This window comes from Lissotriton helveticus, chromosome 3_1 (genome assembly GCF_964261635.1).
Source record: "Lissotriton helveticus chromosome 3_1, aLisHel1.1, whole genome shotgun sequence".
NCBI lineage: Eukaryota > Metazoa > Chordata > Amphibia > Caudata > Salamandridae > Lissotriton > Lissotriton helveticus.
In genome coordinates, this window is record NC_136061.1 from 211,089,022 (window position 1) to 211,102,342 (window position 13,321).

Genomic DNA, 13,321 nt, shown 5'->3' on the forward strand with positions numbered 1-13,321 from the left:
CAAGGAAAACATTCATTGGTCCAACAGTACAAGAGAATACGTCCCAGCTGTTACATAAAGTACAATGACTACTACTAAATTTGCAGTAAGGCACTGAACGCAAGGTGTCAACAATAGCAGGAGTGGCCATCAAGGTCGACGTTTCGGTCTTATCAAGATTAATCACAAGACCATCATCAGGACGAATTGTTGGGTATTGGCCGATGACCCTTGTGAAAGCAAGAAGGGAAGCACGCTATAACCAAGAGTCACGTTTGAAGGATTTAATTGGTTTGATTTCATTAGTAGCAGGTTTTCACTAAACAACTTCAATGAGGTTTCAGGATCGAGATACTTCGTCTCTAGATCACCGTTATATTCATGGAAAATCTCTAGAATATGCGCTTGTCTGTTCACTAAGGTCGAGAAAGACGTGTTTCTGCCGGTCAATTCAGAGGACCATCACTACCGCAGATGTCACATTTAGCACACAGGTCCCACCAAGAAATGGTCAGGGTAAAGAGTTGAATGAGGATCAAAGTATGGTTCCCAGACTGGACGAGCTGATGTAACAAGCAGTTATTAACACTAATAAGACTAAGCTAGCCCCGATTTTGAAAGTCTATGTGACGGAAAACACGTTAGTTTTTATAGAAGACCATTCTAAATATCCCGAGGTGGAGACCATGCCATCAACAGTGGCAGGAGACGTAATACAGAGGAAGGAAAAAATCACGGTGATCCATGGTGATCCATGGCCTCATTCATGAACTCCTAATAAACAATGGACTCCCTTTCAACGGGCAGGGGATTACAGAATATCTCCAATCCTGATGCACTAAACTCCGCAAGATCACACTCTGGAGACCTTAGGCCAACAGAGAAGTTGATTAGTTGAATGCTTCATGAGGACATTGGCAACAAGTATCTGCATAGCTCAAGGAGCAGAACATCAAACCAGCCATCGACACATTTTTAAGGGACTGACTTACTCCACATATGACCACAGGAGTGGCCCTAAGAATCCTGTGTTTACAGTTAAGGGTTTTGGACACCATCCCGCATCACACCAAATGGTCCGCAGCAGCTTCCACAATAAATTAGTTGTTTCAACACTGAATGAACCGAAGTTCTCGAGTCAGCAGACAAAGGTGGGCCCTGAATCGGAATCTCAAAGTGGGTGACCAGATGTTGGTTAAAGACAGGTACCCAGGGAGAAATGTTTGACCTTCTTTTGAACCTTGCCCATGGATGGTCATCAGAGTTCGCTGCACAATGGTGTCAGCACACAAAGGAACTAAGACCATTATCAGGAACAGCTCATTCTTTAAAGGATTCCATGACCCAGTGGGTAAATAGCAATTTGGAATGGTAGATAAAGACCAGGATGAAGATTACAGAGGAGGGTCAATAATATTGACGGAAGCAGCTCGCTCTGCAGGGAATGAGGTGACAGAGTCAGCAAACGCAAACCTGGTGCATGAAGTGAATGGCCAATGTCAGAAACGTAGCGATTTACCCACAACTGAGTCTCAAAGCCAGCAAGAGGACACACAGAGGTACATTGGGCGTCCCAAACTGTATGACCCCAGGCAAAGAGGAGAAGGATACATGCTCTGTATTTGCTGGACGATTGTGTATGGCCGAGCGTTACGTCATAAGGTTAACAAAAGGGCCAGGTAACAGGGTGGAGAGAGGCAATTCAAAATGTTCATGCTCAACCTTATGGGAAATGTAGTGTTGAATAGCAGAGTGTATTAAGAAGCCTAAAGGTTACACTTTAAATGTGGTGAATCATCCTTGACTGGCCAATGAACAGCAGGAGTGGAGCCTTAGGTATGTAATTAATGGGCAATACAAGAAAATTCAACACGATTGGGATGATTAGGCACCAGGAGTCCCCAACCAGACAATGACTCAAAGTTCTACCGAGGTCTACCTGAAGCAGTGTTCTGAAAGGCCTAGAGTTTAAACTGCGGACAATTAGGGCAGTTCTACAGTCTTTAAAATATTTAGCTTCGGTCCAGTGATGTCCACTATGCTCATGACAATATCAGTCAACAAACTTGCGTCTGTCTAATGAGGTATTGCCACAAGGAACAAAACAAGAACATCCATCATTGTCAAAAAAATTAATAGCACAAACCTTACCTTTATAGATAATTCCATTGATGGCTTCAATGACTTTCTCATTCCTCCAACCATCTTCGATCTTCACCACTGTCATCGTTGTCATTCCAAAAAGCACCACCCCAAAGGACATGTTGGTTCTGTACATGGAAACCTACAAAAGAGTGACGAAAAAATTTCAGATACAAGTTGTAATGTCCAGGCTGAGCATACAGGACATAAAAGGGAAAGGTAGGACGTGCACAAGAAAGACAGGACCTATGAGGCCATAGCAAGAGTGACTAGATTTGCAATTACATAGCAAGACATGGAGGGCAATAACTGGAAATGTAAGCAATTTAAAGGCAAGGCAGAACCTACCAGGCAATTCAGAGACAGGTAAGATGCACAGGAGTCAGGTAAGACTAAAGTGAATTGATCAGGTAGAACCTTAAAGGCAATATAAAGGATGGTAGGCAATGCAATGAAGAGGTGGAACATAAGAAGGCAGGTTTAAGCCGGTCTGGGAGAGAAGGGTGATCAGAAAGCAGGTTAAGGAATGATGAGTTGAGCCATTAACTAGAGAGCAATAATTACACAAATAGATGTGTGTGGTTAAAACAGAGCCTATCGGAGAACATGATGAGCCAATAGTTAATGGATACAAGGGGTGAGTCAAGACCCAGAAGCATAGTTTACAGTGCATTTAAGTGGTATAGTAGAGGGCGCTCCTAAAGAGAAAGGTAGTGAGGAGAGTGATAGATAGGGATGTATGACATTACAACGCATGCTTTTACCACGCATGCCTTTACAACGCAGTATTTGCAACGCATGCCTTTACAACGCATAGCGCTTTGGGGTGCTGGATAGTGAATAGTTTAATTTACTATTCCAACTCCAGTCCCCGTGGATAGTAGGGAAGGTGTTGGATAGTAAATTAAATCTATTCCCTATCCTAGAGCGCCCCCCAGCGCAATGTGTTGTAATGGTTTGCGTTCTAAAAGTTGCGTCGTAAAGGCACTGCGTGGTAAAAGTTGCGTTGTAAAGGATGTTTCCCGATAGATAGTAGCTGCAAGGTTAAATTACAGCCTATGGGTAGGATAATACAGAGGCATGGTAAGTGGTGCATGAGCTACTGAATACATGTTGAAAAGAGAAAATAAGACAAGAACAAGCTGCAGGAACAAGACAAGTGCGAGAGACGTAAAGTGATAAGATGCCATGACAGAGAAACATGAGTATGTCAGGCTTGTGAGGAAGAGTAATAAGGAGAAAAGAAAGAGGTTGTTGGAACCAGTATTATCTGGTTTGCTGAGTGGGTACCCCAGCGAGGCAGGGTGCACTGCTCCCGTCAAGGGCAGGTGATTACCCACACTGTACAACCCATGCTCACCCTTGGGTAGACTGGCTCTGAGCAGTCAGGTATTCCTCATAAGCAATGTGTAAAGTAAGAACACAGAAAGCAGACACAATAAATATTCCACCCGATAAAAATGAGAGACTTCACACTTGTAGTCGAGAATTGTCATTTATATTCAACACTCCCATAAAACAATATCACATGAATATCATGGAGTTCTGGGCATAATTCACACTTGGCAATGTTACTAGCAGTACTAGGTCGAATTTGTGGTGATCAGATCTCAATAACATGCACATATGGGAAAAGTCCTTTTCTAAACCGCACACAGTACCCTTATGCTGTACGACACGTTGTCAGCCCGCAGCCCACCATCACAATCTTAATCATGAAATTTCACACAGCTATAGGGTGCACCCTGGCTACAGCGATATCACTAATATTTGCTTACACAGAATTATAACACGTTTAGCAGCACCGCAGGACGAGGTCACAGAAATAAACTCACTTTTGAGAGGTAAAGTGCTTTTGGTAAGAGAACAAGTTATAAATGAACACAGCCGACCAGTGTCATGAAACACAGCCGGTCTGCTGACAGTCACCCCACACACTCACACTCACTTTGCACTGCTACATGAAGTGACAGGTACCAGCCCAGTTCGTATGGGCACTTTCACACTCATATGCACCCGACATATTAATGTTGTGCCACTAATACCAAACAGGTCAGTGGATAACACACTACAGACCTCGTGGCTCCAACTCTCCCACCACCCTCCTTCACCTCCACTGTCCTAGACACCCCGGATGGAAGTTCACAAGCCCCTCCATCCAGACACAAGGCCACTCACAGCTGAGAAACAAACGTGAGGCTAGAGGATCTCTAGTCTCATCCCTGCGTAGGCACACACATAATCGTCCTTCCTCTAGTCAAGAAAAAACGACTTTGGTTCAATGTTCCTTGTATTTCGTTAATTTATTTCATGTTTCAATGTTGTTTCATTTGAGCAGATTAAATCAAATATGGTCTAAATCATTTTCAACAATCCAGTTCAGGCACTGTATGTTAGACGTATCCAATGCATTTCGGGCATTAAGAGTATGCCCTTCATCAGGGAATTGACACTGCTTCAGATCGGTAAATACAAGGAACATTGAACCAAAGTCGTTTTTTCTTGACTAGAGGAAGGACGATTATGTGTGTGCCTACGCAGGGATGAGACTAGAGATCCTCTAGCCTCACGTTTGTTTATCATTTGTTTGACGTCGGTGGACCCTCGACGCCTCCTGGTAGAGCAACAACAAACAATTAAGAAATAATTTCGTACCTGCGCTCAAACTCGATTAAAAACTTAGCTGTGCATCAACCTCACAATAGTTGTATTCACTCACAGCTGAGGACACACCTCATCCGGGTCCCCGGAAAGCAGGTGGGGATAGACATTAAGCATAAACAAAAGGTAGATGTAAACAAACGGGGTATTTGTACTGCTCTCACAGTTCACCAACAAGTTGCAAAGCAGAAACGGGCTAAGAGCAACAATGCGTTACAAACAGGGGTCCACCAGGGCTTTCTGGAACCAGCCCAATTATGGGAAGTACAGGGAGCATGAGGGGAGTCATGTAGTCCCCTGACTTGCTCTAGCCTAATTAATTCCTCTTACTCCTACCTGGTGCCACAAAGTCTTCAGAAGGGCCAGACGAGGAGAGGCCAGTTGATCCACTGTAATGAAACCAGTGAGGGAACAAGCAGTGAATGGAGAAACAAAGCATAGGGGAGCCTCTCAGCTTAGGGAGGCACCCCGTCTGATACATGTTGATCCAAGTGGTGCCCTGACAATCCGGGCACTGGGTCTGATACACGACAAGATGAGTCACAACAGTCGCTTTGGGTTACACGAAGTACAGTTGCAGTTCTGTACCATCCTGGAAATGAGGTACTATGTCAGCACACCTTGAGGCTCCATACAAGACCCAGCAAGATGTAAGAGAAGAAAGTACAAAGTTTAGGGAAATGCTACTTGACAAGTAAAAGGCCCAACAGAGGTGTAGGAGTAACACTGGAGTGACACATAACAGGGAGCAGATGCTAATGTAACACAAAGCAGAGTTGAAAGGGTAAAGGATCATGTAATAGATACATGAGTAGCGCACATGGGTAATATCCAGATATGAAAGCTAAGAGGTAGCTGACTGATATAATCTTTAAAGGTGATTTAAGAGTTGCCGCAGACACATAGGCCGTAGCAAGTAGAGGTAAAACAGAGATATGAAATAGGTGCAGTAAACTAGTGAATAAGGAAGAGACAGATGCTGGAGTATCAAAGGCCATAGAGGACAGAGTTATTAAATCATAGGCACTAAATCTATTCTTTACATCTAAAAGATTTTTTTACATCTCGAATTAGGTTCATAGGATCGCAAAAAGCCATTTTCCAGTTGCAATCCCTATGATTTTGAAAACTGCAGGGCGTGCAACAGCAAAATGGGCTTTGGACATGTGCCCCAATGTTTATTGTCTGTGGATGATATGCATACACTAGAAATACTTTATGTTCTTCCAAAACCCCTTAACCAATGGAGTTGTAAAAAGAGGTTTGCAGGTAAGAGTTTCTTTAAAGATCTAAACCGTAAACCAGATTTAGCAAAGTGTAGTACTATTTTGTCTTAACATTTCAGCAGTTTAATGGGCCCTGCAGTTAACCATATGCAGTATCTCTCCCACAAGAAGATATATGATGAGCTAGTGGAAAGCTTTTTTGTGTCTCTGGTGCAGTCCCGTTTAGTCTGTAGGATGGATTAGATAGCCACACTGCAGGAACCCGGGAGTCAGATCACCTGGCGCACTGATGTCAAGCTTAGATTAAATATTCTGTTCTATCCCAACAGGTGAAGCAGTTGTGGAACTACAGCCTGCAAGGCCGTTCTTCAGCTATCAAGATCATTCTGGCCTTGTATTGCTTTAGCTCTTCTTTGGGATGAGGAGTTCGGAAAAGCATAAATTATTACTCTTGACCAACTGGTCAAAATGGTATTACTCTCTTTCAAATTAGGCTCTTGATCCCTAGATAGAAAGCTTTGGCCCTACATGTTTTCTGATGTTCCTATCAAATGTATCTGGTGGTGGCTGGATCCAGAAGAACTGAAACACTTAATTGAGAACCTTTCTGATGTGGATCCATTCCTGACCTTCTTATAGATTTCTGCTTAACTCATCTGACTACTGGGTTTGTGCTAAAGACAAGTCTATCACTGCTAGACTAAGGTGCCTAGTTATGAGCCAATCCAAATCATTTCAGCTTCCACTGACGTGATACTTGATTTTGTTCTGCTTGTTTGTTAAGGTTATATTTAGTTGTTGTATTGCCGGTTTGAACTCTTAGGTCTGTGTTCAACAAGACTGAATGGGCAGACTACAGAGCAAGATAGACCTCCCTTGAGTTCCAATATATAGATGAGATATACTTACATGAGTCTTACATTCAGTAACGCTCCTACTGGTAGATACTCTATCTAATCACAGATTCCTTACCTTTAGATTATTCTCCAGGTGCCAGACTGGATCTGGACACCTTTCATATCAGTGGTTCCCGCACACCACCAGGTGGCTCACTGCGACTCTGCATGGGACTTGTTATATCCCTGAAGTGACAGAGCGGCGCTGCATATAAGTGTGACACCTGCATTCTGATTTCAGTTTCTTGTTTGACTCTTTCCATGCCCAGGATGTGCAGCTCAAAAAAATTGTTGGTACCATGGTGCAGATCTGAGGGGGCTCATTCATAATGCACATTTATAAACAAACATTACTGGTACAATTACAATAACAAAATCATCTTGCTTCTTAAGCAAATGGCAGAACATGAATCAAACAGTGTAATGTTGTGCCCTTTGCTAACAACTGTCTTCTGTTCCTGCTGCGCATGTCTGGGCAGCATTGATTGCATCCCTAAAATTGTACAGCAAGAACAGTAAAGCTGGGTCAGTAAAGAGAAGGGAGAGCAGCAAGGGTAGCAAGGGTACACTGAGGTTCAATGGGTGTTAAATGCAACAACCCAGAATCAGATCTATGTCTGGCATCACCTGCTGCTCAGCAAAGAGGAAGTCTTGCTATGAATAGGATGGTAGGTGTGAGATCACCTGAAAAATGATCTGAGATTTGGGATAAAGTTAGAATGAGGTAAAATGCAGGTTAGCTTTTAAATAAAGGGTGTAGAGATTGAATTGACTTGAGGAAGAGAAGAAGCACAGACACCCCTTTGAGAACAAGTCTGGGTGGGCAATGTAGAGAAGTATGCAGCTGTTCCAATTGCAGTTAACCAGCACCCACTGTAGATCTTGTGCACTCTCCTCCGAAATCTTGACAGCATCCAGCAGGTTTCTTTGGTGCTGGGTCTACTGAGACTTCAGATTCCACAGAAGACCCTAAAATGCTACCTTGCATAGTCGACTAACAGTATGCAGGAGGTTAAGAAGGCCAAAAAAGTTAAAAACTGCTCTCCGACAATATGCATCCCGCAGTTCCAAGGCCACCATCTAGTCACCCGGTTCAAGGGCAAAAAGAACCTGAACCTACATGAGCATTTTGAATTTGTACTTCTTTAGGAAAGCATTCAGTTGCAAAGATCTAAGAAACAATGTAGTCCTCCATCCTTCTTCGGCAAGAGGAAATAACAACTGTAACAACCCATCCCTTTTTCTGAGTCTGTAACCTTTATGATAGCTCTCTTCAACAGCGTCAACGTCATCTTGCCATGCCAGCATCAGTAGGCGCTACAAATCTGGCCGTGGGCTACCGCAGCGCGGGACCCGCTTTCTGCAATAGACTGGCCTTGCCACTTAACCCGGTTGCCTGGAGGGAGTGCCAGGAATCCTTGCGGCGCACAGCGTCCACATCATCTTGCCACGCCAGCGCCAGGAGGCGCTATAAATCAGGCCGTAGGCTACCACAGTGCGGGACACGCGCGGGCATGCCCGGGCCAGGGGCGGGCCTATTTACACCCGGAGGAGGCTGGGCTGAGCCACCCCTCTAACACCTTCGACCCAGGAACCCCAGATAAAGTAAGTCCTGGTTATACTGTACTACTAATATTCATTGCTTTTACTACCGACACCTCATTGAACTTACCTACGATCCTCTGACAAACACTGTCCTAGGGGCTGGGTTGCATCAATAGGCGTGTACACACCACACTTTGATACTGTTTTAAGTAACTCAACTGCCATTTTGCCCCGTGCTCCTCTTCCCGTTACTTCTACTACTGACTATCTAATTCACAATGGGAAAGAGGAAAGCTACCGAAGGGCCTACGGTTTCTACTAGGCAAAAAACAGTGAAATCCTCTGGCGGGAACTGTTTAATCGACTGCATTGATAATTTAATTACTGAATGCAAGGATTTGTTATAATCCGAACCATTGACAATCCGGAGCGCTAAAACCGTCCAGTATTCTACTCATGCGGCCACTCCCATTTCTAGCCTACAGCCTTACATACCTAGTATGTTCAGAAAAGCAACTAAACAGCCTATGGACAAGACAGGGAATTCCTCTACTACGGGGGCATCAGAATTATCTCATCCACCAATACCAGCAGTAGTAGTTCATTGTAAGAACCACTTTTTGCCTCTGCTGGGCTTGCCAGATTGTTCGGCAGATGGGACTGTAGAAGACATGGCAACCCCTGCTTTCCCTGTATCCTCGCCCCCTAAACTTTCTATGGGGTGCGTATCATCTGATCCTGAATTACAAATAAGCCGGGCATGTACAATTTTAGTTAATGAATTAAGGACTGACATGGGGGAACTAAAAACTGCCATATCTAATTTGATCTTCATTATAAATAAGTTAAAGTGTGTAAATAACATCGCTTCTGCTGTTACACTGAATAGCCGGTGCACACAGACCATTCAAGCTGCCCAGTGTACTCAAAAGATAGGCACGCATCAATTTGCATCCCATCCCTTTGTATATGACCAACAGGGGACCCTGGGTCCAAAAATGATGGGCAGACAGATGAGGAAAGCTCTATTCAGCCAGTTCAATCCCCAGTACCCTCCGTTCCCTCTTTATAACCAATGCTATTCAAATAACGCTAGGATGCCTAACCCTCATTACCCACAACTTTCCTCTATTCCAGTTACTACTAATGGAGGGCTGAACCTGGAAACTCCATCCTACACCAGAGATAGGCCCATTACCCAGAGAAATAAAGTAATTATGATAAATGTACCAAAACTATCGCCACATGTGAAGTTTGAACCCTAAGACTCCCTTTGCCGCTCGATCATTAGAGAAGACATTCTTCACGCCCGTAGGTCCTCCACCACGAATCCTATGTTTGATTCGATTGAATTATCTTTAAAGGAAGCTAGAATGGTGGACGGCCCAGTGGCATTAGACATTAGGACAGAACCTTCAACCAATTCCCGCATTAGATTTAAATATTACAGTTTGGGATACAATCTAAGGCAGAGCCATACATCTCGGGCAGTGTTTTCATCTCAAGTACAAGATGTAGATTGACTTAGCAGCACCAGTAATCTTACTTCCCTTACATACACATCCTCATGTATAATACATTCAGAAGCTGATAATATTAGGAAGTCATCCATATAAAATGTATCTTCCTCTGGCCTGGCTAATCCAACCATTGATTCTGGGCATCCTACCACCATAGAATCCTGTAGTGGCCTAACTACATTTAAAATGAGGTAAACAAAGGCTTAAATATAATATCTTGGAGCCTGGCGGTGTTACATTCTAAACTGCAAGATCCAGATTGGTACTTATTTGTTGGATCTAATGATATTTGCAGTTCCCAAGAAACTTGGGCAGTGGCCAAGATACACATAAATGGCTATACAACTTATAGTGTCGAAGCAAAAGCACCTAAAAAATCAGGCAGAGCGAGTGGGGGATTGATAATATTCGTGAAAAACACTATAGTTTGTAAATATAAACAGTTGACAATAGAATCTCATGATATACTGGGGATCCAGCTAACTTTTCCGACAGGTTTCAACCTAACAATATTCAATATCTGTGCTAGGTCCGAATTACATAACAATGAATCTGCTGAACTATCACAGCTAGATGAGTTGCTGGGAGTATACCAACTCAACTCTAAGACCATAGTTGCAGGGGATTGTAATACCACCTTTGAACCTTCCCCCCTATTGAGTATTTTACTGGAGGAGGAGAATGAGATTTAGGGCATACCGAGTCTGGGACCAGAAACAAATTGCTATAGAGCAACGGCTGTGTCCCTGCAGATTGCATCCTTGGTTGCAGGCAGGAGTGTGAGGGCTTGTAAAGGGAGGACTCGCTCTTACGGGAGCAGGAAAACCACCTTTAAACATGGTAACAGCTTAAGTGTTATTGATTACATCCTTGTTGATGTTAGAATTTGGTCACTAGTTGAAGATATGCTAACAGCCCCGAGGTCAGACAGTGACCATATCCCTTGCAGCTAAAAATAATGGCTCCGTACTGGGCAACAATCTGGCTGCCTGTCCAGGGTGGATGAACCTCTTGTAACCACAAATCGCATAAGAGTTACCTGGCCCAATGTACTTGCTAACCGATCTTTAAATACTAGGATTCATGAAATATGTGTACATTTTATTTCAAGGTTTTTAAGTAGTCAGGACTTCCAACACCTAGGTGGATTAACCCCTATACTTGCCATACACAATGATCTTTTTGAAGCACTCCAAGCAGTGTTTACAAAGGAAAGTTCGGGTGGTAGACCTGCTAGTAAAAGAAATGATAGTTGGTTCCACCCTGAATGTAAATTCGTCAAGAGGGCCCTCCAGCTAGCTATTAAGGCCCATAATCAGCCAGGGGCTTCCCAGGCACGTAATAAATATAAAACTACAATATCAAAAGCAAAACGAGAATTTGCGGATAAAAACTGGCAGCTAATTTCAAGGATACTCGCCTGTTTTGGCATATCCGTGCAAATGGTAACACGGATACTCCAAACACTCCTAGTTATCACATTCAGCCGGAGGTTTGGGTTGAGCACTTTGCTACATTATATTCTAAGAACCCATAAGACAATTGCATTTACAGTACAATTACCGAACACATCTTTTCAAACACTCTCCCCACTATGCCCACGACCAATACAGTATTGGTCTTTAGTTTGGATGAGACTATGTCAGCAATAAATAGACAGAAAGCAGGAAAGGCCCCTGGCCCCGATCAAATACCTGGTAAACATTACAAATCTAAACCTATGGTATGGGCTCTCTACATAAACAGTCTAACAAACTGTATATCTTCTGGTGGGGCTATACCTCAAATATGGAGGGGAGCCGAGATAATCGCCATACACAAGAAGGGTGACACTCCTGCCCCATCCAACTATAGACCAATCAGTCTAATAGTCAACTGAAAAAAATCTTTGCTCATCAAGTTCTAGATAAACTCCAGAGCAGGATGGATGAGAAGAAGGGTCTGTCCCCCTACCAAGCAGGCTTCCGCTCCAAAATTAGCACGTGTGACCAGGCTTTTAGATTTACTCTGCAGACCTGGAAGTATGTGCTATTGAGAAGACAAAAGCTCTTTGTTAAGAGCTGTGTTCGACCTAGTGCCATGTAAATTGCTGTGGAAAGTAATGCTCGATTTAGGGACCCCCAACTGAACTGGTGACTCTGATAGCCAGACTCCACGAAGATAATTATGTCCAGGTCAGATGGGAAGCACGAGGCGAATTAACCGATAAAATACCAATACACCGCGGGGTGCGCCAGGGATGTGTGCTTGTCTCCACACTTTTTCCTTGTTTATTAAGGATATGGATAGCAGTTTATTGGACTGTAGGAATGACTCTCCTGTCTTGAATGGCACTAAGGTCCAAATCCTGCTCTTTATAGATGATTCCTTACTTATTTCCACAACCCCAATGGGCTTGCAAATCCTTGTGGATAAGTTTTTGGATTTCTGCAGGAGGAGGAGTTTGGAACTAAACGTCACCAAGACCAAATTCATGGTGTTTGGGAAAACCAAGGGCAAATCAAGAGAGGTTAGGGTCGCAGTGGAACCGTTAGAGTGGGTGAAAAGCTTTGATTACTTGGGGATAAGATTGAGTGATACACTAGGCTGGGAGCAACAACTGGAAAAGAGCCATTTAACTCTTGTTCATAGGTCAAAATCAATACTGAGACACTTTAAACAGTCTTATACTTGATCACTGACTCCCGCTCTTGATGTCTATCAAGCAAAAGCTCAGAGTGGTACTCTTTATGGAGAAGAGATATGAAGATATATCAACATAAATTAATTGACAATATCTGAAAATATTTTTGCTAGATCACTCATCTCCCCTAATTCCACTATTCTTCGACCTTGGGATGAAAAGAATCGGTGATATGGCATCACTGAAACCTTTACTGCACTGGCTGCGTTTGTGGACAACACTGAAGCTCTCTGATTATTGCAACTCCCTAGAGGAGATCTTGAAGATTAGTGGTGCTAAAAGCCTCCCTTGGTTTAAACATGTTGCGAGTTGGTTTACAACTCTTGGTATGACAGAATCTTGGGTCAATCCAGAGAAGGCAAATAAAGCAGATTGTTCAAAGTTGAAGATTAGGTATTGAGTGGCTGTGGAAGAACGTTATGCCTCTAGGTCAGCAAATGGCCATTAACTTCACAGTTTTTACATGTTAAGTCATGCCCTTCTTTTGAACCCTTCCTGGATCAAATCACGCCACCACTTGCAAAAAGCTTATACATTAGACTTAGGTATGGTAATCTTTTACTACGGTTTTCCAGCGATCGGACCACAGGACTATCCTTAGAACCTTGTCCTGCATGTGCTAAAGCTTTGGAGAAAGAAGAGCATATCCTTTTTTTCTGCATAAAATAC

The 13,321-nt window shown here is 43.3% G+C and overlaps 1 protein-coding gene across 2 annotated transcripts in view; it reads right to left on the reverse strand.

Annotated features, from left to right (window-relative positions):
• LOC144822280 (complement factor B-like) overlaps positions 1-13,321 on the reverse strand; it is an 827,973-nt gene that overhangs the window by 485,691 nt on the left and 328,961 nt on the right. For both annotated transcript variants that reach the window (XM_078679607.1, XM_078679606.1), the window contains exon 7: positions 2,131-2,263. In XM_078679607.1, coding sequence (XP_078535733.1) covers positions 2,131-2,263 — 133 coding nt within the window. The remainder of the gene's footprint in view (positions 1-2,130; positions 2,264-13,321) is intronic.